General features: G+C 36.8%; 1 protein-coding gene across 1 annotated transcript in view; it reads right to left on the bottom strand.

Moving 5' to 3' along the window:
* The window catches only part of ABCB7 (ATP binding cassette subfamily B member 7), a 121,474-nt gene extending 99,861 nt beyond the window's left edge, over window positions 1–21,613 (bottom strand). The window contains exons 1-2 of the mRNA XM_037512241.2: window positions 21,532–21,613; window positions 3,493–3,613 (exon numbers count right to left, since the gene is read on the bottom strand). Coding sequence (XP_037368138.1) covers window positions 3,493–3,498 — 6 coding nt within the window. The 5' untranslated portion in view covers window positions 3,499–3,613; window positions 21,532–21,613. The remainder of the gene's footprint in view (window positions 1–3,492; window positions 3,614–21,531) is intronic.
* Between the last annotated feature and the right edge of the window lie 87 nt (window positions 21,614–21,700).

The raw sequence follows: 21,700 nt of genomic DNA, 5'->3' as shown, positions 1-21,700 counted from the left end.
ACTCAAGCAGCTGATAACTAGATAGTGGGGTTACCCATCTCAGTCTCATAGCTGGCGGCTGGCAGCTGGTAATTGGTAGCTAGGAGTGGTTGGGCTGGCATTTGGTCTCTCAGGGTATCTGGCAGCCAAGCTAAGGACACTTCCTATGGCTGTTGCTCCCAATGTACACTCCAGTCCTCTGTGTTACCTTTAGGAATTACTGGCTTTGTTCTACCATGCTGGAGCTAAGAGTACAAGGAGAATAAATGCTTTTTACTCTGCCTACATCTTGCTGGAGCAAGGGTGTACCCTGCTATCAAAATATTTCTTTATCTTTTTGGTTCATAAAAATAGTAGATGTACTGATTTCCTTACCCTGTGAATCTGGTGAATGCATTTACAACATGGTTAAGCCATTCTGACCAATCTATGTTCTGAACATTGATCTAACCTTTGCAACCCACCTAACACATTCATATGTGCAATACATTATAAGTTCTGGAGATACAATGTAAAATACATGGTCTTAACTCTTGAGGAGCAAATAACTTGTTTAGTGACACTCTGTGCAAGTCTTCAGATGTGACCCTGAAACAGAGCAAACCCAGGGGGTCCTTACCAATGTGCTTAAAACTGTGAGACATGACTCAAAAAATAGACATATGGGGACAAATAACATTAACAAAATTTACTTACATAAGGAGTGAAAAGAAAGTAAGAAAGAGGGAGAATTTATAGGTCAGCACATGGCTGGATATAGTCTGGATATAGACTATAGCCAAGTGAGAAAAATTTAATTAATTAATTTTTAATTAATTGGAGATCTGGAACCAGAGGGCAAGCTTATGCCAGCCATAAGCTTGAGACCAGAGCTCAGGGATTAGCATGCAAAACTGCAAACATCTGCAAGGAGACCAGCCTGTTTGTATTCCAATCTTTTAGTTTTCGTGGTTACTCTGCTTCTCCCCTAGTTTCCAGCTTCCCTCCATTACTGAAGCCAGGGTGGTTGGAGTTCAGAAAGCTCTACCTTCAACCTTCCAGCACCATTCACTGCCTCTAAGGTTGTTGGTCCCAGCCATCATCAGGGTTACAAGGTGGAGCCAGGATGTCCAAGAAGGGTGTGGGGCTGCCCACTGTACCAATCCAGTGCAGGCTGACCCAATGGCTGTGAAGCCACAGGAGCCACTGGCCTTGGTGCACTTGGCCTATGAATCCAGGGTAATGCCTGCAATCACTGCTCTGGAGGCATAGCTCATGAATGTTGAAGGTCATCCACTCCTGGCCTGTTCATACAACTGATGGTATAATGCACAGTGCTGTAGAGAACCCAGAGCATGCCATGCATGCCTGGGTGGTCATGCATGGGACGGACATACTGGTCCTGAGCAGGAACATACCTACGCTAAAGTTGTCTTCTTACAAATGAACATGCAGGCAACTTGAAGCAGGCTATGCAGCAGTGACTTCAGTGTGACCCTAATCACTCTCAAGTGCTGGCAGCTGTCAGTAGAAGCAGGAAACCCTGCAGGATGGCCAAGTGGCCACTGTGACCTCATTCTGGTCTCGCTTGGAGGCTGCTCCTCCAAACAAACCTATCAGGAATTCGGCTGACTAATATGGACCACATTTTGGGAAATTTGGCAAGTTTTGTTGTCCAGTGTTTCTTTAGCCATTTGCTTTAGGACATCATGAATTGTCTCCATATCATTCTTCAGCATGTTCATTTCCTTGAGGATGATAAGGTACAACAGGACAAGGGAAAGGAGGAGAACTGATATTCATTGAATGCCCACAATGTGCCAGGAATTGTGCTGGATATGTTATAATTTGTTCAATTTTTAAACCTGTGAGATAGGGGAAATTATATGATTTTTAATACACATAAGAGGAAAAGGAGGCTCAAGGAAGTTATTTTGATTACACAATTTGTAAGGCACAGAGCCAGAATTGAAATCCAACTCTAACTCCAGAGCTTATTTATTTCTGCCACACCAGATTGTGAAGCTGGTAATGGAAACATGAATCATGCTATCAGTGGCCAGGGAACTCAGGAGCAAATCAGAGTATGTTGTAAATAGTTCAGAAATAAAATGTTGTCTTTTGGGAGATGGACCAGTCTGAGAACGCTGCCATGGTAGCTAAGATGATTTAAAGGGAATTCCAATTCCACATTTTAATTTTTCACTTGAATATTTCATTGATTTTTATATAGCATTAGGGTTTTTTCCCCGTTGCATTTATTTTCTCTATTGTTTTTCTGTATTGAATTTAATTGATTTTTTAAATCTTATCTTTACTATTTGCACAATTCTGCTTGCTTTGGCTTATTTTGCTATTCTTCTTCTAGTCTTTTTCATTAGAAACTTAGATTATTGATTTGAGACTATTCTACTTATTTAATGTAATCATTTATGCTATGCATTTCTGGCTCAGCACTGCTATAACTGTACCCCACAAATTTTGATATGTTGTCATTTTCATTCAGTTTTTGTGTTTTTTAAAACAATTTTATTGAGACATAATTCACATGTAATAAAATTCACCCTTTTGAGGGGGACAATTCAGTGGTTGTTAGTCTATTTTTTAAAGTTGTGCAACCATCATCACTATCTAATTCCAGGATAGTTTCATCACTCCAAAAAGAAACTCCATACACATTAGCTGCCACTCTCCATTTCCTCCCAAATCCCTCAGAGACAATTATTAATCTACTTTCTGTCTACATGAAATTTCCAATTCAGTACATTTCACATAAATGGAATCATACAATATGTGATCTTTTGCATCTGCCTCTTTTACTCATGTTTTCAAGGTTCATCTACTTTCTGCCATATACTACATCCCTTTTCATGACTGAAAAATATTTTACAGTATGAATATACCAAGCTGTATTTATTCATCAGTTTATGAACTTTGGGGTTTTCTACATCTATGTATTTTTAAATTTCTCTTGTGATATCCCATTTGACCCATAGATTGCTTAGAAGTTATTTTATGATTGCCCCAGGAATTACTGTAAGCATGTATAAGCTATCAGTCTACTGGTGTCAATATTTTATCAGTGTGAGTGGAGTATTGACCTTGTTTACTTACAATAGGTTTTACATTTCCCAGTTGACTATATTAAACCCTCTACATACATTGAGAACTACTTCAGACAATGTTAAAGTTTTGCTTCAATCATTAGACATCATTTAGTAATCTTAGAAATGAAATTTGTGGCTTCCCACTTCCATAATGTCATAATTTATGGGAGAGGAGTGATAATCATAATCAGGTAACAGTAAAAGTCTACACTCCACAGTCAGCCTTTGCTGATGGAAGAGGAGCCCCATTTTTTTCCCATAGTGTTTTACTGGAGTAGAAAATTTTTCTGAAATGTTTCTGTCTTGCTGATTGTCCCCTTTGGCTCCTTGGCAAAAAAAGAATAGACTTTAATTGGGACTTTATATTCTGACCCATGCCTGTTGATGTTTCTGGGTTGTTGGCCAGAAAAAACCCCAAAATACTCACCATCATGTTATTCCTTGGGTCTTGATGTCTTTTGTCATTCTGCCTTTTCCACACATTTCAGGGTCTTCTTATGTTTGTTTGTCTAGTATCCAGGGATTTTGGCTTGTACTTATTTGGAGGCCTACCAAAAAAAGTAAATTACTCCTTCTTGTTCATAATTGCAAGTGTCTCTCTTGCACATTATATTATTTGTATATATTTACAATAATTATATTATTCATCTTATTATTATTCTTATTATTTTTAAAGATTTATTTATTTTTATACAAGAACTGGGGCACAGGCCAGAAGTATAGGAGGGTGAGAGGATTCACCAGAGACAGAGCAGGGAGCAGAACAGGCAGATGACTGAAATACACTGCTCAGTGGAGCAGCGGGGGTGACAGGAGAGGTCTGCTGCACCATCTGGGATTCTCGCAGGCCAGGCCAGGATCGAACCTGCACTGCAGAGGCTGTGTACAGCTTCACATGGCTGTGCGCAGCCCGCTGAGCCACCGGAGAGGCCCACATCTTTTTATTATGATCTAATTCTTTTTATATGTATATTCTCAAAACAAATTATTATATATGTATCAGATATTTTCTTCAGTCTGTGGTTAGTCTTTTTACTATTGTTTATTTTTATGAGAAGTTTTTAATTCTGATAGCCTAATTTAATGTTTTGGTTTTTTTTTTTTTTTCATTTATTGCTGGTGTTATTTTTTTTTTGGGGGGGGGGAACTGCTTATCCCTGGGTTGCAAAGGCATTTTTTCATGTTTTCTTCTGGAAGATTTATAGTTTTAGCTTTTACAATTAGGTTTGTGATCCATCTCAAATTGATTTTTGTGTATGCTATGAGGTAGATACCAAGGCTCATTTCTTACATATTCAGTTGTTCCCCCACCATCAGTTGAAAAAATTTTCTTATCCCATTGAATTACTTTGTGGCCTATGCAGAAAACTAAATGGCTGTAATCATGTGGGTCTATTTCTGGATTCTCTCCCTTGTCTCCTCTTATCATTGATCTATTTGACTCTATGCTTTGTAAAATATTTTAACTATAATGTCATTTAATTAAACTATTTCATTATGTTTCTACTATTAATTTCTTTTAACAATAAATTAATTTGGCAACTCCTTCATAGGAAAGATATTGGTTCCACAAAACAAGGAAGAGAAAAAGAAATTTGAGTTATAGGGGGGCAAAGACAGTAATTTCAAATGTACAAAGAAATTTTTTCTGCTCCAATCTAAAACTGCACACACCTGCCCTTACTAATATTATGCATATATAATATACTATATATACTGCATAAACCTATATGCTATATATGTATGCTGTTTTTCTCCTATTTTAAAAACACTATCTTTTTCTTACCTATTTTCCATAGCAAAACTGAAAGAACACATCTATAATTGTTCTCTTGAATTTCTGTCATAGTTTTTCAATTCATTCCAATCAGGTGACATTAGGTTAATGACTGGAGTTCTTTCTACCATTCTTTCTCAACATAGGCATTTATCACTACTGTAGTTGCAAACTATAAGGTTTGTTATGTTGTATACTGATTTTAATTAGTCTCAAAACATTTTTTTCTTTTTTAAATCTTTTATTTGGTCTATTGGCTAAGTTAACTATATGCTGTTTAATAGCCACATATTCATGAATTCCCAAATTTCTCCCCATTATTGATTTCTAATTTCATTCCATTGTGGCTAGATAACTGACTTCATAATATTTCTACCCTTTATATTGATTGAGATTTGTTTTATGACCTAGTAATAAAGTCTATCCTTGAGGATATGAACATCTTTTTTTTTAATTTTATTTTTATATTTCCCATACAATTGCAACCCCCTTATTTTGACCCCAATCCCTCCCCTCCCCGCCCCCACCCCCATAGAGTGTCTCTGGTTCATAGTTTTTTGTTGATTTTGATTTTCACTTTCTTATAGTTATTCCTTTTCCTGGTCCCTTATTTAAGTTTTCTAGATTCCTGCTATGAGTGAGACCATCCGGTATTTTTCTTTTTCTTTCTGGCTTATTTTGCTGAGCATGATCCCTTCCAGCGCCATCCATGTTGCTGCAAATTGCATGTGTTTATCTTTTTTGAAGGCTGAGTAATATTCCATTGTGTATATGTACCACATCTTCTTGATCCAGTCATCTATTTTTGGGCATTTGGGTTGTTTCTAAAGCTTAGCTATTGTAAACAGTGCTGCTATAAACATAGGGGTGCAGGTACTCCTTGGAATTAATGTTTCTGTGTCCTTTGGGTAAATACCTAGGAGTGGAATTGCTGGATCAGAGAGTATGAACATCTTTTCATGTGTCTATTAACCATTCATTTGTCTTCTTTACATAAGGCTCTATTCAGAACCTCTGTTCATTTTTAAATTGGGTTTTCTTTTGTTGTTGAGCTTTATGAGTTCTTTATATATTTTGGATATTAACCCCTTGTTGTATGTATGATATGCAAATTTATCCCATTTGCTAGGATGACATTTCATTTTGATGCAAGATTCTTTTCCTGTGCAAAAGATATTTAGCTTGATTTTGTCCCATTTGTTTATTTTTGCTTTTTTTAAAAATATTAATTTATTTTTTTATTTCCTTATATAAATGTTCATTTTTTTAACATATTGATTTCTCCCCTCAGGTGTAGTCCCACTCCCACTGCCAAGATACCCATGAACCATCACCATAGCCCCTTGAGCTCTTCCCGCCCCTGTTTTGACCCCTCTTCCTTCTCCTGCCCGAAAGTAAGCCTCTGATCTATGGTTTGCCTGCAAGTTTTGTATTTTTGTTTTTGTTCTCTTGCTTTAGGAGTAGAGTCCATACTGATGTCAAAGAATGTATGGCCTGTGTTTTCTTCTATGTATTTTATAGTTTTGGGTTTTACATCCACGACTTAATCCATTTTGAATTAATTTTCATGTTTAGTATAACATGGTGATCTAGTTTCATTCTTTCCAAATGACTGTCCAGTTTTCTCAATGCCATTTATTAAAGACTTCCTTTGTTTCATTTTATGTTCTTGGCTCCTTTGTTGTAAATTAGTTGTCCAGATTGCAGATTTGCTTGAGTAGATGGTTCTTCATTTGGCAGTTGCACTCGGGAACATTTCCAGAGGTTTTAACACTTTAAAAATATTTTTCAATATGATAATATCAATAGATGCTGAGAAAGCTTTCGACAAAGTGCAACACCCATTCATGATAAAAGCCTTGAAATTCTTGGATACAAGGAACATACCTCAACATCATAAAGGCCATCTATGACAAGCCAACAGCCAGTATCATTCTCAATGGTGAAAAGCTGAAAGCAATTCCATTAAGATCTGGAACAAGACAAGGAGGTCCACTCTCACCACTGCTTTTCAATATAATACTGGAAGTCCTAGCCAGAGCAATAAGACAAGAGAAAGACATCCAAGGAATCCAAATAGGAAAAGAAGAAGTCAAACTATCACTATTTGCAGATGATATGATAATATACATAGAGAACCCCAAAATCTCCACAGAAAAACTAATTCAACTCATCAATCAATTCAGTAAAGTGGCAGGATACAAAATCAACACGCAAAAGTCAGTAGCCTTCCTATACACAAACAACAAATCTGAAGAAGAAGAAATCAAAAAAACCATCCCTTTTATTATCGAAACAAAAAAAATCAAATATTTGGGAATAAATCTAACAAAAGAGGTAAAGGACCTATACAAAGAAAACTATAAAACACTGTTAAAAGAAATAGAAGAAGACACAAAGAAATGGAAAGACATCCCCTGCTCATGGATTGGAAGAATAAACATTATTAAAATGGCCATCCTACCAAAAGCAATATACAGATTCAATGCTATTCCAATCAAAATTTCAATGTCATTCTTCAAAGAAATAGAACAATTATTGATGAAATTCATATGGAATCACCAAAAACCCCGAATAGCCAAAGCTCTACTGAAAAAAAAAGAAGGAAATGGAGGCATCACACTCCCAGACTTCAAACTATACTACAAAGCCATAATCATCAAAACTGCATGGTATTGGAACAAGAACAGACATACAGACCAATGGAATCGAATAGAAAATCCAGAAATAAACCCACAGATTTATGGTCAACTAATCTTTGACAAAGGAGCAAAGACTATGCATTGGAGCAAAGAAAGTTTGTTCAATAAATGGTGCTGGGAAAACTGGGTCGCTACATGCAAAAGAATGAAGCTTGACCACTACCTCACACCATACACAAAAATCAACTCAAAATGGATTAAAGAACTAGACATAAGACCTGAACCCATAAATACATAGAAGGAAATATAGGCGAAACACTACGGGATTTGCACATCAAAGACATCTTTACAGACACATCACCCAAAGCAGTGATAGTGAAGGCAAAGATAAACAGCTGGGACTACATCAAATTAAAGAGCTTCTGCACAGCAAAAGAGACAATAACAAAACAAAGAGAAACCCCACCAACTGGGAGAACATTTTTGCACACAACACTAATGATAAAGGACTGATCACAAAAATCTGCAAAGAGCTGATGAGACTCAACAACAACAAAGAAAATAATCCAGTCAAAAAATGGGCAGAAGAGCTAAAAAGAAACTTCTCTGAAGAGGAAATGCAAATGGCCAACAGACATATGAAAAAATGTTCAACATCACTTGTCATCAGGGAAATGCAAATCAAAACTACCATGAGATACCATCTTACACCAGTGAGAATGGCACATATTAAAAAAACTAGCAACAACAAATGTTGGTGAGGATGTGGAGAAAAAGGAACTCTCCTGCACTGTTGGTGGGAGTGCAAACTGGTCCAACCACTGTGGAGAGCTGTGTGGAGATTTCTGGACCTACTAAACATAGAGCTTCCATTTGATCCAGCAATTCCACTCCTAGGTATTTACCCAAAGGACACAGAAACATCAATTCCAAAGAGCACCTGCACCCCTATGTTTATAGCAGCACTGTTTACAATAGCTAAGCTTTGGAAACAACCCAAATGCCAAAAATAGATGACTGGATCAAGAAGATGTGGTACATATATACCATGGAATATTACTCAGCATTCAAAAAAGATAAACACATGCAATTTGCAGCAACATGGATGGCGCTGGAAGGGATCATGCTCAGCGAAATAAGCCAAAAAGAAAAAGAAAAATACCGGATGGTCTCACTCATAGCAGGAATCTAGAAAACTTAAATAAGGGACCAGGAAAATGAATATAAGAAAGTGAAAATCAAAATCAACAAAAAACTATGAACCAGAGACACTTTTTGGGGGGTGGGGGGCGGGAGGGGAAGGATTGGGGTCAGAATGGGGTGTTTGCAATTGTATGGGGGAATGTAAAAATAAAATTTATTATAAAAAAAAATAAAAATAAAAAAATAAAAATATTTTTCACCAGTTTCAGTGAGGAGCAGGTTAGCAAAGATGCACCATCATGACAGAAGTCAATTTCCCATAGCTCTGTCCTTAAACTTCTTGGGGGGTAGGGGCAATGTCTATATCCACTTCCTTGATTTCATTCAGACTCTTGGTTTCAGATATCAACTATAAATTGATGACTCTCAAATTTCCATGTACTGCAAGAACCTTTCTCTTTAAATGTATCATATATAACAATTTCCTTGTTACCATTTCCATTTAATTATCTAATAGGCACCTCAAACTTAGTATGTCCAAATCAGAACTATAGATATGTATGTGAACCTAAAATCTTGTTTTATCTATGTATTTACTCTACCTCAGGAAATATAAATTCTAACCTGCCTGTTGCTCTGGTTAGTAATCTTCAAGTCATCCTTGACTCTTCTCTCTCCCATCCAACATTCAGTCTGCTGGCAGATTTTAACTTTAAAATATGTCAAAATTTGCCCATTTCTTGCCCCTTCAGCCAGGTCCAACTCACCATTATCTCTTCGTGGATTACTGCCATAGCTTTACAAATGGTCTTCTTGCATTTATACTACACATAGTTCATTTTCTTTTATCTCCTGACATGCCAGCATGAGCCTGTTCAAAACCCAAACCACATATCACTCATCAGTTTAAAATCATCTGGTGCTTTTCATCTCAGAGAAAAAGTTTATTCACTTACAAGCCTAAAAGGCTCCATAAGATTTGCCTATATCTTGCACATTTCATTCTCACACCACTGATATTACTGTTGCCCCTTACTCTGTTCCATCTTCATTCTACTCTTTAACACACAAACCTCACTTCCACCTCAGGACCCTTACATTTGTTTTTCTACCAGAAACATTCTTCTCTCAGATATCTTTACATACTGTAACCTCCCTTCAGGTCTTTTTTTTTTATATCATCTTTTCAATGAGAGATTTTCTGAACACCACATTTAAATTACTGCTATTTCACTGTCATTATTTCCTATTCCCTTCCCCTTACCACAAGCTAACACAATGTATATTTCATTCATTCATTTACTTTTTGCATTATCTGTCTCCCATCAATAAACTATAATCTTAATGAACACAGGGATATTTTCTGCTTTGTTCACCAGTAGACACTTAACATGTCAAAGCTGGTTCTTAATAAATATTAAAGTATGCTGAATGAATGAATGAACAAATTTGTTTTTGTCAGCCTGAATGTACCTTTACTAACTTGTTTTTGTTTTTGTTTTTGGTATATTGCAGGCTGTGGTTTTTAAATTGATATAACATTGATATACAACACTGTATATGATTTAGAGGTATAGGATCAAACCCTTCAGCTATATGTTAACATGCCACATCCACCAACTATCCACCAATAGTCCACCATGGTTTATTGTGCCCTATCCCCACTTTGCTCTTCAACCTCTCCCTCTAGTAACTTCAATTTCATAGTCAGATTTCTTTTTTTTAAGATTTATTTATTTATTTTATGCAAGGACCTGGGTACAGACCAGATGTGTGGGAGGGTGAGAGAATTCACCAGAGACAGAGAGGGGAACAGTACAGGCAGACTGAGGAAATACACTGCTGAGGGGAGCAGCGGGCGAGACAGGAGAGGTCTGCCCCACCATGTGGGACCCTCACCGGGCGGCCGGGATCAAACCAGTGCTGCAGAGGCTGAGGATAGCTTCACAGCGTGGCGCTCAACCACCTGCACCACCAGGGGAGGCCCACCATAGTCAGATTTCTGGGGTTTGTTATTGGTTTGGTTTTATCTGACCAAGGTTTCTCTATACTCCACATATATTCCACCATCTGGTATTTGTCTTTCTCCTTCTGACTTATTTCACTTAACATAATCCCCTCCAGTTCTATCCATGTTGTTCCAAATGGAAAGGATTTGCCGTTTTTATAGCTGAGTAGTAGTCCACTGCGTATATATTACCATAACTTCATAGTCCATTCATTTGTCTTTTGACACTTAGGTTGTTTCCAAAGCACTGGAAATAATGCTGCATTGAACATAGGAATACACATGTCCCTTTAAATTAGTGTTTTTACATTCTTCTTGTAGCTACAGGGATGCAATGACTGGATCATATGGTAGATCCATTTGGATTTTGAGAAACTTCTGTACAGTTTTCCATAGGGGATGGATCATTCTATATCCTCATCAATGTGTACTTAAGATCCTTTTCCTCCACGTCCTCAACAACACTTGTTGTATGTGTTCTTTTTGATATAGACCATTCCCTGGTGTGAAATGATATCTCATTGTGGTTTTGATTTGCATTTACCTTATGGTAAATAAGCAAATTTTTATGTGCCTGTTTGCATCTGCATGACTTCTTTGGAGAAGGGTTTATTTAACTACTTTGTGCATTTTTCTATTGGGTTATTCCCTCTTGTTGACTTGCATAAGTTATTTCTAGATCTAGGATATCAGCTCCTTGTTAGATGTATGGTGTGCATATATTTTCTTCCATTCAGTAAAGTGTCTTTTGTTTTAATGGAAGTTTCTTTTGCTATGCAAAAGCTTTTTAGATTGATATAGTCTCAGTTGTTTATTCTCTTTTTTGTTCTCTTGCTGTTGGAGATGAATACACAGACATTACTTAAGCTTATGTCATGGAGTGATTTGTCTATGTATTCTTTTACGTATCTTATGATTTCAGGTCTCACAATAAGCCCTTTATCCCTTTTGAGTAAATTTTTGTATATGGTGTGATATAATGGTCAAGTTTCGTTCTTTTTCATGTGATTGTCCACTTTCCAGCATATTTATTGAAGACACTTTCCTTTCTCCAATATATATCTTAGCTCCTTTGTCATAGACAAAGTGTAGATTTATTTCTAGGCTCTCAATTCTACACTTGATCTTAGCCAAAAGGCCGAGAAGCGATCTAGGCTCTCAATTCTGTCACATTGGTCTGTGTGTCTGTTTTTGATAAATACCATACTATTTTTATCATTATAACTATGTAATAATCTGGGAGTGTGATACTACTGTTCCTCCTTTGTGTGTGTGTGTTTGTGTGTGTGTATAGATTGCACTAGTTATTCAGGGTCTTTTGTGGTTACACATAAATTTCAGTAATGTTTGTTCTATTTCTTTGCAAAATGCCATTGAAACTTTGATGGGGATTGCATTGAATTTATGTATTCCTTTGGGTAAGATGGCCATTTTGACAATGCTAATTCTTTCAATCCATGAACAAGGAACACCTTTCCATTTTTGTGTATGTGTCTTCTATTTTTTAACAGGGTCTTCACCCCTTTGCTATGTTTATTCTTAGGTATTTCATTTGTTTTGATGCAATTGTAAATAGGGACATTTTGTGATTTCTTTCTTTTCTGACTCATTGTGTATAAGAACACAACTGATATTTGTAAATTGAATTTGTAACCTGCCACTTTGCTGATGATTTACTGTTACAATTAGTTTTTTAGTAGAGTCTTTAGGATTTTCAATGTACATAATCATATCTTCTGCAAATACTGATAGTTTTAATTATTATTTCCCTATTCAGATTCCTTTTATATCTTTCTTTTGTCTAATTGCTCTAACTAGGACTTCCAATACCATATTGGATAGTACTGATGAAAGTGGACATTCTTGTCTTGTGCCAGATCTTAGTGGAAAAGCTTTCATTGAAGGTTTCAAAACATTGAAAATGACATTAGATGCAGGTTTGCCATAGATGTTATATATTATGTTGTGGTATGTCCCATCTATCTCCATTTTTTTGATGGTTTGCTTCACCAATGGATTTTGAACCTTATCAAATGGTTTCTCAGTAACTATTGATATGATCATATGACTATCTTTTCTTTTATTGATGTGGAATAGTACCTTGATTGATTTTTCTATATCCAAAAGGGCAGGTTTATTATTAAAAAGGGAATGGGGAAAAAAGGATGCTTGCATAGACACAAGGCAGGCAAAATGTGTTGCCCCCCCACCCCCAAAGGAACAGGTTTGTTAGGAAAAGGAGAAAGAAAAAGAGGCACCTGCATAGACACAGGCAGGCAAGAGAGCTGCTCTTGATTTATTTTGTCCCTGTAATATATCCCATGTGGTATGGTGTATAATCCTTTGAATGCACTGCTGAATTTGGTTTACTGGGATTTTGTTGAATGTTTTTGCATCTGTATTTCTCAGGGAATTTGATCTATAGTTTCTTTTTCTGTGGTGTCTTTGTATGGAGTTAGTATCAGGATAGTGTTAGCCTCATAAAACTTGTTTGGAAGTATTCCCTCCTTCTCAATTTTTTTGGAAGTGCCTAAGAAAAAATGGGCATTAGTTCATCTGAAGATTTGGCAGAACTCACTAGAAACTGTCTGATGTTAGACTTCTATTTTTTGGGAAACTTGATGACTGTTTCAATTCCTTGTAATTGGTGTGTTCAAGTTCTATCTCATCTTGTTTCAGTCACAGAGGGTTGCATATATTTAAGAACTTTTACATTTATTATAGATTATTCAACTTACTAGCATACACATATTCATAGTAATCTCTTGTCCTCCAAATTTCTGAAATATCTGTTGAAAATCTCTTTTGTTTCTAACTCTATTTGAGTTTTTTCTCTTTTTTCATTTGTGAGCTTAGCTAGAGGTTTGCTTTTTTTTTTCTTTTTTCAAGGAACAAGTTTTTGGTATCATTAACTATTTGGACTAGTTTTTTAAATTTTCTGTTTTATTTATTTCTGCTCTAAGTTTTATTATTTCCTTCCTTAAGTTTGTTTCTTCATCTTTTCTCATTCTTTTTTGTTTTGTTTTAAAGATTTATTTATTTATTTATTTAGCAGCTTTGCAACCCAGCGCTCAACCACTGCGCCACCAGGGAGGCCCTTTTTCTCATTCTTTATGGTGAGAGATAAGATTGAGATACTTCTTGCTTCTTGATGTGGGACTATGTTGCTATATACTTCCCTCTTAGTACTGCTTTGTCCCATAGGTTCTGGTGAGTAATGTCCCAATTTTCAGTTGTCTCCATTTATTTTTAATTTATTTTTTGAGTTACTCATTAACCCAATAGTCATTAAGTAGTGTGTAGGTCAATCTCTCCATAGTAGGATATTTTTTTCTGCTGTCTTTTTCTGGTTGATTTCTACTTCATACCATTGTAATCAGAGAAAATACTTGTATGGTTTCAGTCTTTATGAATTTATCAATAGTTGTTTTGTGAGCCAGTATGTGGTTATGTGGTCTATCCAGGGGAATATCCCATGTGCATTTGAGAAGAATATATCGTCAAATTTTTTGAGGTATTGTGCTCTTTAAATATGTATATCGTGTGGTCTAATTCTTCATTTAAGGCTATTGTTTCCCTGTTTACTTTTCTGTCTGTTTTTTATGTTCAGTGGTAAAAGGAGGGTATTGAAGTCTTTAACCATTATTTTGTTGCTGCCAATGTCTGTTTTCAGATTTGGTGATAATTGCCTTATATATTCTGATGCTCCCTTGGTGACTATATATTGATGAGTGTTATGTGTTCCTGTTGTATTGTTCCCTTAATCCTACACTTGATCTTAGCCAAAAGGCTGAGAAGCGATGTTCCCTTAATCCTTATTTAGTTTCCATGCCGGTCTCATGTTATTTATTTTTAGCTGACAATCTTTTTTATCTGATATATGTATGGCTGTCCCTGATTTTCTTTGTATCTCATATGCTTGTAGGATTGTTTTTCAATCCTTTATTTTGAGTTTATGTTTAATTTTGGAGTTCAGGTGTGTTTTCTGATGACAAAATAAAGTTGGGTTTTGTCTTCTGATTCAACCAGCTAGGATTGGTGAGTTCAGTTCATTTACATTTATGGTGATTACTGATATATGAGTGTTTTCTACTGCTATTTGCCCATAGTTTTCGGCTCTATTACTTTTTTTTTTTAGTTTTTTTGTAGATGTTTTTCTTTTGATTGAGATATGAGAGCATCTTTCAAGATTTCTTGCAGGGGAGGACTAGTGTTTGCAAACTCCTTTAGCTTCTGCTTGTCTGAGAAGGCTTTCATTTTCCCCTCATATCTGAAGGACAGTCTTGCAGGGTATAGTATTCATGGTTGATAGTTTTTATATTTAAACATTTTTAATATGGCATTCCATTCTCGCCTTGCCCATAGTGTTCCTCAGACAAATTCATTGTAAAGGAGTACCTTTATAAGTAACCTGCTTTTTTCCCCTATAGCTAGTTTCACTATTGTTTGTCTTCAGGTCTCAGAAGTTTCATGGCTATGCATCTTGTTGTAGGTCTCATTACATTTAGAAAATCAGGTGTTCTTTTAGTTTCATTGTCTCGTATATGTAGTTCCTTCTTCAGGTTTGGTAAGTTTTTCATTATCATTTATTTGATACTCTCTGTCCTTTCTCTTTTTCTTCCCCTTCTGGAACAACCATTATTCTTATTATTGTACTTCCACATGGAGTCAAATAATTCCTGAAATATTTTTTTTGGTTCCTATATCTCTTCTTCTTCTACCTGGATTCTTTGTGCATTATAATCTTCAAGGCCACTGATTCGATCTTTCATTTGGTGTATTCTATTTCCATAGCACACTACAGAATTTTTTTATCACTACTATTGACCTTTTTACATACTGCATCTCCATTATTTTCTTATTTAAAGAGTCAATTTTATTTCTCATGACATTTATTTGTTTTTCTGATTTTTCTTGTATACCTTTATCATCTTTTTTGTGTTTTCTTCCATTTCTTTGAATTTCTTTATCATGACAATTTTGAACTCTGTATCTTAGAGGAAGAAAAATATTCCATGTCTTTGTGGAAGATTCTGAATTTTTTCTCTCTGTGATGCAATATTCCCTTGAGGACTGAAGTTTCCATGTGTTGTATTTTTCCATGTGCCCATTTTGTACCTTTCCAGTTTGCTTTATTTCATCTATTCTAGGGGTGTGGAACTTACTCTTTTCCAGCAGATGGCGCAGTAGGTTTTTCTTTTAAGTTTTTCCTAGCTTGGAATATCAGTATGTTGTATGTTGTATGTCAAGGAGGTCTGATCTGCAGCTGCTGAGTGAGGGCGTTGGGGATGGCCCTGTAGGCATCCAGTCACTGATGAAAGTGGTGTGTGTGTGTGTGTGGCTTATGTTTGTGAGACCAGTGATAGCCCTCCTCTCTGGGTTTCCAGACCCACATCTCTACAGCATCTCTACCCACATCTCTACCCACATCTCCACACTTTCAATGCCACTTCATAGGATCAACTTCAGTCCCAAAGGAATGGGGGAGAAGGACCACAGCTCTGCACCCTGTCTTCCTCACTGGGGATCTGGCCTGCCTGGCTCTCGTCCATACTAATCAACTCTTCCTTCCCCAGGGCCACCAGCTAAACATGGGAGCATGAATTTGCACTGCCAGCCCCGACCCATGCAGTGGTCTCTAGATGCCTCTTTCCATCCACCTTTTGTTGTATGGTGCTCAGTTCCCTCGGTTTCCCTTCTGGCACAGTTATCATTGCTTTTGGATGTCCAAGAGGTGCTCTAGCTTCACCCAAATCATGGGATCCTCTGGGTCCAGTGCTCCTCCGTCTATTTTTAGATTATCCTCCTTGGGGCAAAGCAGGAAATCTCCTCTGTAGCCATTTCCTCCATCCTCCTCAATCAAATTTCAATGAAGGGAGGGCATATTAGCTAGTTTCTGCAGTAGGAAAATGAGTAGACTTGACACCTTTACATTTATCTCACAAATTGGTCACAAGTCAGCTTTGGGTATTGTTACAAACTGAACATATCACCCCAATATTTATATGTTGAAGTTCTAATTCTCAATGTGATGGCATTTGGAGGTGGGATTTTTGAGAGGTAATTAGGTCATGAGGACAGAGCCTACATAAATGAGATTAGTACCGTCATATGAAGAGACATGAAAGAGATGATCTTTCTCTCCCATGTGAGGACACAGCAAGAAGCAGACATCTGCATACGAGAAAGAGGTCTCTCACCAGACCTCAACCATACTAACACTCTGATCTTGACTTCCAGCTTCCTGACTGTAAGAAATAAATTTCTAATTTTTAAGATACCTGATCTAAGGTATCTTGTTATAGTAACCCAAAGTGACTAAGGAAGGCATGTATACAAGCTCCATTGTGTCTTAGTGTTTAGTACTGTTTGCCCCACCCTCATAATTTTGTCAAGTAACTAGGTATTTAACCTGTAAATTACTTGACATGAATCATGAGAGTGCTTCCCAATAGCCATGGGCACAGGGCCCTCTTACCAGGTTTAGATAAATTGCCAACTGTGTAGTCACATGACTTTGCATGCATTTATACATGAGATTAAGGGGGAATGGATGAGAATGCCCAGGGTGGTGTTTAGAAAATCATGTGCCTGGAGTCAGTCATACTTCAGCCACAGTCATTACTTTGATCAGAACTCAGAATCCCATTCAGGGATCTTCCACAGATATGCCACTGTGTAACTATCTTATTAATAGAACAAAATGTGAGATTTGCAAAACATGGAATCCTTGCTTCTTGTCTCTTACTCTGATGCTCTTTCATAGTAGATGCTAGATTCTTTCTTGTAGGGGGCTCTGTTGCAGAGAACCTCTAAGAACAGCAGATATATTGTAACAGAAGCCAAATGCAATATAATAGATGGTAGGAGTGTTTCATCTTAGCAATAATTAAGGAATGTGTTGGGATTTGTGCAATTAGGTACATATTAACTCATAGTCTTCTAAATTCCTTTTAACAAATCAAAGCCAGAACACATTTAATTAATCTTTTCAACCCAATTCACTGATAACTAGGTCTGATACTGCTATTTGTAAAGTAGGAGCTTAATCAACAGCAGCAGTTGCCTCTTTTGATTTTTTTGACAGTTTGAATCATCAAATTCACACATGCATTTTGTTTTGTTTTTATTTATTTATATATATTTTACATCATTGTTCATTTTTAAACAATATTTACTTTTCCCCCCTCAAGTGTAGTCCCCATCGAATTTCCTTTACCAATGCACCTGTGGACCATCATCACAGTCTCCTGTGCTTCTCCCTCCCTTCCTCTGATCCCTCTCCTGCCTTCTCCCCTGCAGGATGTCTCTGGTTTATAATTATCTGTTTGTTTTTGTTGTTTTGTATTGTTATTATTTTTCCCCTGATGTCTTATTTGGTTCCCTCTATTCCTCCTATGTGAAACTATCTGATATTTTTCTTTTTCTTCTGACTTACTTCACTGAGCATAATTCCATCTAGCTCCATCCATGTTGCTGCTAGTGGCATGAGTTTATCTTTTTGATTGCTGAATAGTATTCCATTGTGTATATATACCACATCTTCTTGATCCAGTCATCTATTTTTGGGCATTTGGGTTGTTTCCAGGTCACACAGGTATTTTGATAGTAGGGGTTATTAGGAATTATATTTCTTTCTGTCATAGGCTAGACGTTTTTCAAAAGTTTACTAAGGAATTCACAGGAAGAAGTTGCAGCAGGGAACTCAGCACTCTAAGGCTGGAATAACCTTACAGAGGTTTCAAATCGAAGTGAGGGTGTTGGTACTTTGTATCCTCATATGTCGCTGTTAAAAGATGTGGCCTGCCCCTTGGAGTTGTATATCAGGTGCTTCTGACATTTTCCTTCCTTTAGATTTTATCCTCTCCCATTCCCACACACCATGTTCAAATGGCTTATTTCACTTATTCCTTGTATCACTCTTTGTACAATTAACTCTGTAGGAGGTTTTGGCAGAATTATACTCTCTTTCACCTTGGTTTTGAAATATGTTTTTTGTTTTGTTGAGCTTTAGGCAGGAAGAAGTAAGAGACTGACCAACGGTCAGAAGATAGAAACCATAACACCTCGGATTTTTTGAAAAATCTTGTTGTGATAAGAACATTTAACATGAAATCAGTCCTCCTAACAAGTCTTAAGTGTACATACATTATTGTCAATCCCACAATATTGAATGAGATAACCCATATAAAAATGTCTTATAAAGGCACTATGTAAAGGCATGTGAAGGCTTTCTCAGTTAATGCAATTGGTTTTTTGCTTCCCATAATTTTTAGGGATCATCTGAAATTTAGAGCTCAAAATTTCAAGTAAAGTTTACAATCCTGTCAGTTATTACAGAAGGATCTTCCAGCTTTTAATTTTAGTTGATTTTGTACCTCCATCAAAAAGTAGGAAGAGAACTAACTTCAAATTTATCTATTCTGTGACATGCTAGTATCTGTGATGTAAATTTCCATGCTATATAACATTATCCTTTGGTTTTCAAAGAGTCATGCTATTCATGTATCCATGATCTCTACAATCATGGAGAATTTCAAGAACTTCATTCATTTTCTTTGCATATGGTCTAGCACCTAGCAACATGCCTGGCAAATAGTAAGGGCTCAGTCAGTACTTGTTAATTAAATGAATTTGTAGGCATGTGTAAAGAAGACTGGATTCAAAGTCAAAGGACTGGAGATTTTGTCCTTTCTCCACTCCTCTGTGGATGTGTGACTTTGAACAAGTCACTTTAAGAAAAAGAATTACAGTTATATCAACTGTTAACAAGGAATGGTAATCCTCAAACTTTGTTTTGAGATTGAGAAAATGTATAGAAGTTCTTTATAAATTATACACCATCAAATTTGAGGTGTTTTCATGTCAATTTTCAATAATGTACACCTAAAATTATATAATGTTATAATGTAACATTGTTCAATTTTTAAATGTGCAATGATGAACTCTTGCCATTTGCAACAACATAGATGGAACTGAAGGTGAAAATGGTAAGCAAGATAAATCAGGAGGAGAAAATATTGGATGGTGTCACTTATAATGGAATATTGAGAAGCAAAACAAAGGGTCAGACAAAAGCAAATCAATAACAAACCCTGGAAGACCAACTAGAGAATTGAGGCCACCAAAGCAAGAGGGAGAAAATTGAGAACAGGTTGTGAGGGGGCCCAATGGACTGTGGTGGAGGACATTGAGGCCTTAGTGGTGGGTGCGGTGCAGTGACATATCTGAAGAGGTGTAATCCTGTATCTTGGAATCACATAGTGAATTAAATCAGTTTGAAAAACAGAAAAATAACTGATTACAATTTATGATTTTTTAAAAAATAAATACTTCCATTTAGTCTTTCAAAATAACAAATTTGAGGTGTGTCATGATTAATCATTAGTGAATTTTGCTTTAATAACACTTCAAATAAGTAAAACGACTAGAAAATAGATTTGTTAATAGTTACTAGTTAATATAGGTAAGTGTATGCGTGAGTGTTTCCTATTAAAGGTGAAAACACAAAATACACTGGCAGCTGCACTAATTCATGTTCTGTGGCATTGAGAACAAAGGCACTGTGTGGGCTGTCTCACAATACCATTTTAAATCCATTACTGCATTACTGATAATGACACAATAGTATTGCCTTTAGATTATTCTTTGGCAAAGTAGCCATTTAATTGTTCCTGCCCACTCAAGTTAGCAGATTCAGCCTTTAAACTCAGAGTCCCTTTGAATTGCATTCTTCGCTAGGTGATACATAGTCTTTCAAAAGTGAATGGGACTGCAATTTTAGGCTGCAATTCTTATCATCCAATTGAATTTAAATTCTCTGTAGTTACAGCTAACAGTGTTCTGACCTAGAGAGCCAAACACAAAGCAGAGAAAATAGGAGAGGAAAGGAGAAAAATGCCATTAATACCAAAATCAAAACAACAAACAGAAACAAAAAATGGAAAACAAGCCAAATCAAGGCTCATATCCCACTAAAAGCCTGGATATTTCCCGTTATCTACTAATCATATTCCTCTCAATCTCTGTTTGTGTTGGTTATGTGTCTGTGTGGAACAATGAATTTTAACTTTTAAGAATTGGTTTTTTGGAAGGCAAAATAGAACTACAGAATGTCAGAATTGAAAAAAGCATTTAGTGGTCAAGCAGTTAATGCATCTCACTTATAAATAAGAAAAATCAAGTTCAGCGAGGGGGGAAAGGACTTGTGTTAAATGTTGCTCAATAAGTTTTGGGTAGAATTAGCAAGTTTCAGGTTTTCAGGGAAGAGGAGGAGGAGGAGGAGGAAGAGGAGGAGGAGGAGCAGCCAGTAAGCCACTATTCTCAAAAAGAAGTTTTTTTTATAAAAATCAAAATTGCTGGGTTATTTGTTAAAAATAAGAGTCCTGGATCCCATCTCAGCGCTACTGAATCAGAATCCTCCAAAGTAGGCCATTGGAAGCTGCATTTTAACAAGCTCTGCAATTGTTCTGATACACACCGTTGTTGAAAAGTACTGCCCTAAAGACACTCTTACCGCAAGTCTACAACACTAAAATCACACAAACAAAAAGCGTCTTTCCAAGTATTTAAAAGAAACCAAGAGGCAGAGGATCTGAAATGCTGTCAGAATCCCCATGGCAACCGTAGAGTGCACAGCTCAGCCATTAAGGAAAGCGCTAGCGGTCAAATCCACTTGGGAAGCTTCAGTTTGTACAACAGTTTAGTAGAAAGCCGGCTCTTAGCATCCTGCTAGGCATTTTTTAACTTCCTCTTTTGGTTACACAGACTAGCTCAATGAAGATACTGGTACTGAAGTAGTCTCTCCACCAAGATACAAAGTCAGAAAGCACGGTGTTCGTGTGTGCCATCATTTCATCCCTCCCACCCGCAGTTCTTCCTGCCTCTACCACTCACCGAAAGCTCTGCATGCAGAATCCCTAGGGGCTCCTGGAGACCCGCAACACCACACCCGTGGCCTCGCTAGGTGTGGGAACCCACGTAACAGGAATGACTCAAAGGGTTAACGAGCGGTGCGCTGCTGAGTGGCAGATAGAGAAGCCAATCGAGCGTCCGGGCAGGGAGG

This window comes from Talpa occidentalis, unplaced genomic scaffold, assembly GCF_014898055.3.
Source record: "Talpa occidentalis isolate TD23 unplaced genomic scaffold, MPIMG_talOcc4v2.1 talOcc4.15, whole genome shotgun sequence".
NCBI classification, from domain to species: Eukaryota; Metazoa; Chordata; class Mammalia; order Eulipotyphla; family Talpidae; genus Talpa; species Talpa occidentalis.
Note: the sequence above shows the minus strand (reverse complement) of the source record. Positions and strands in the feature narration are given on the sequence as shown.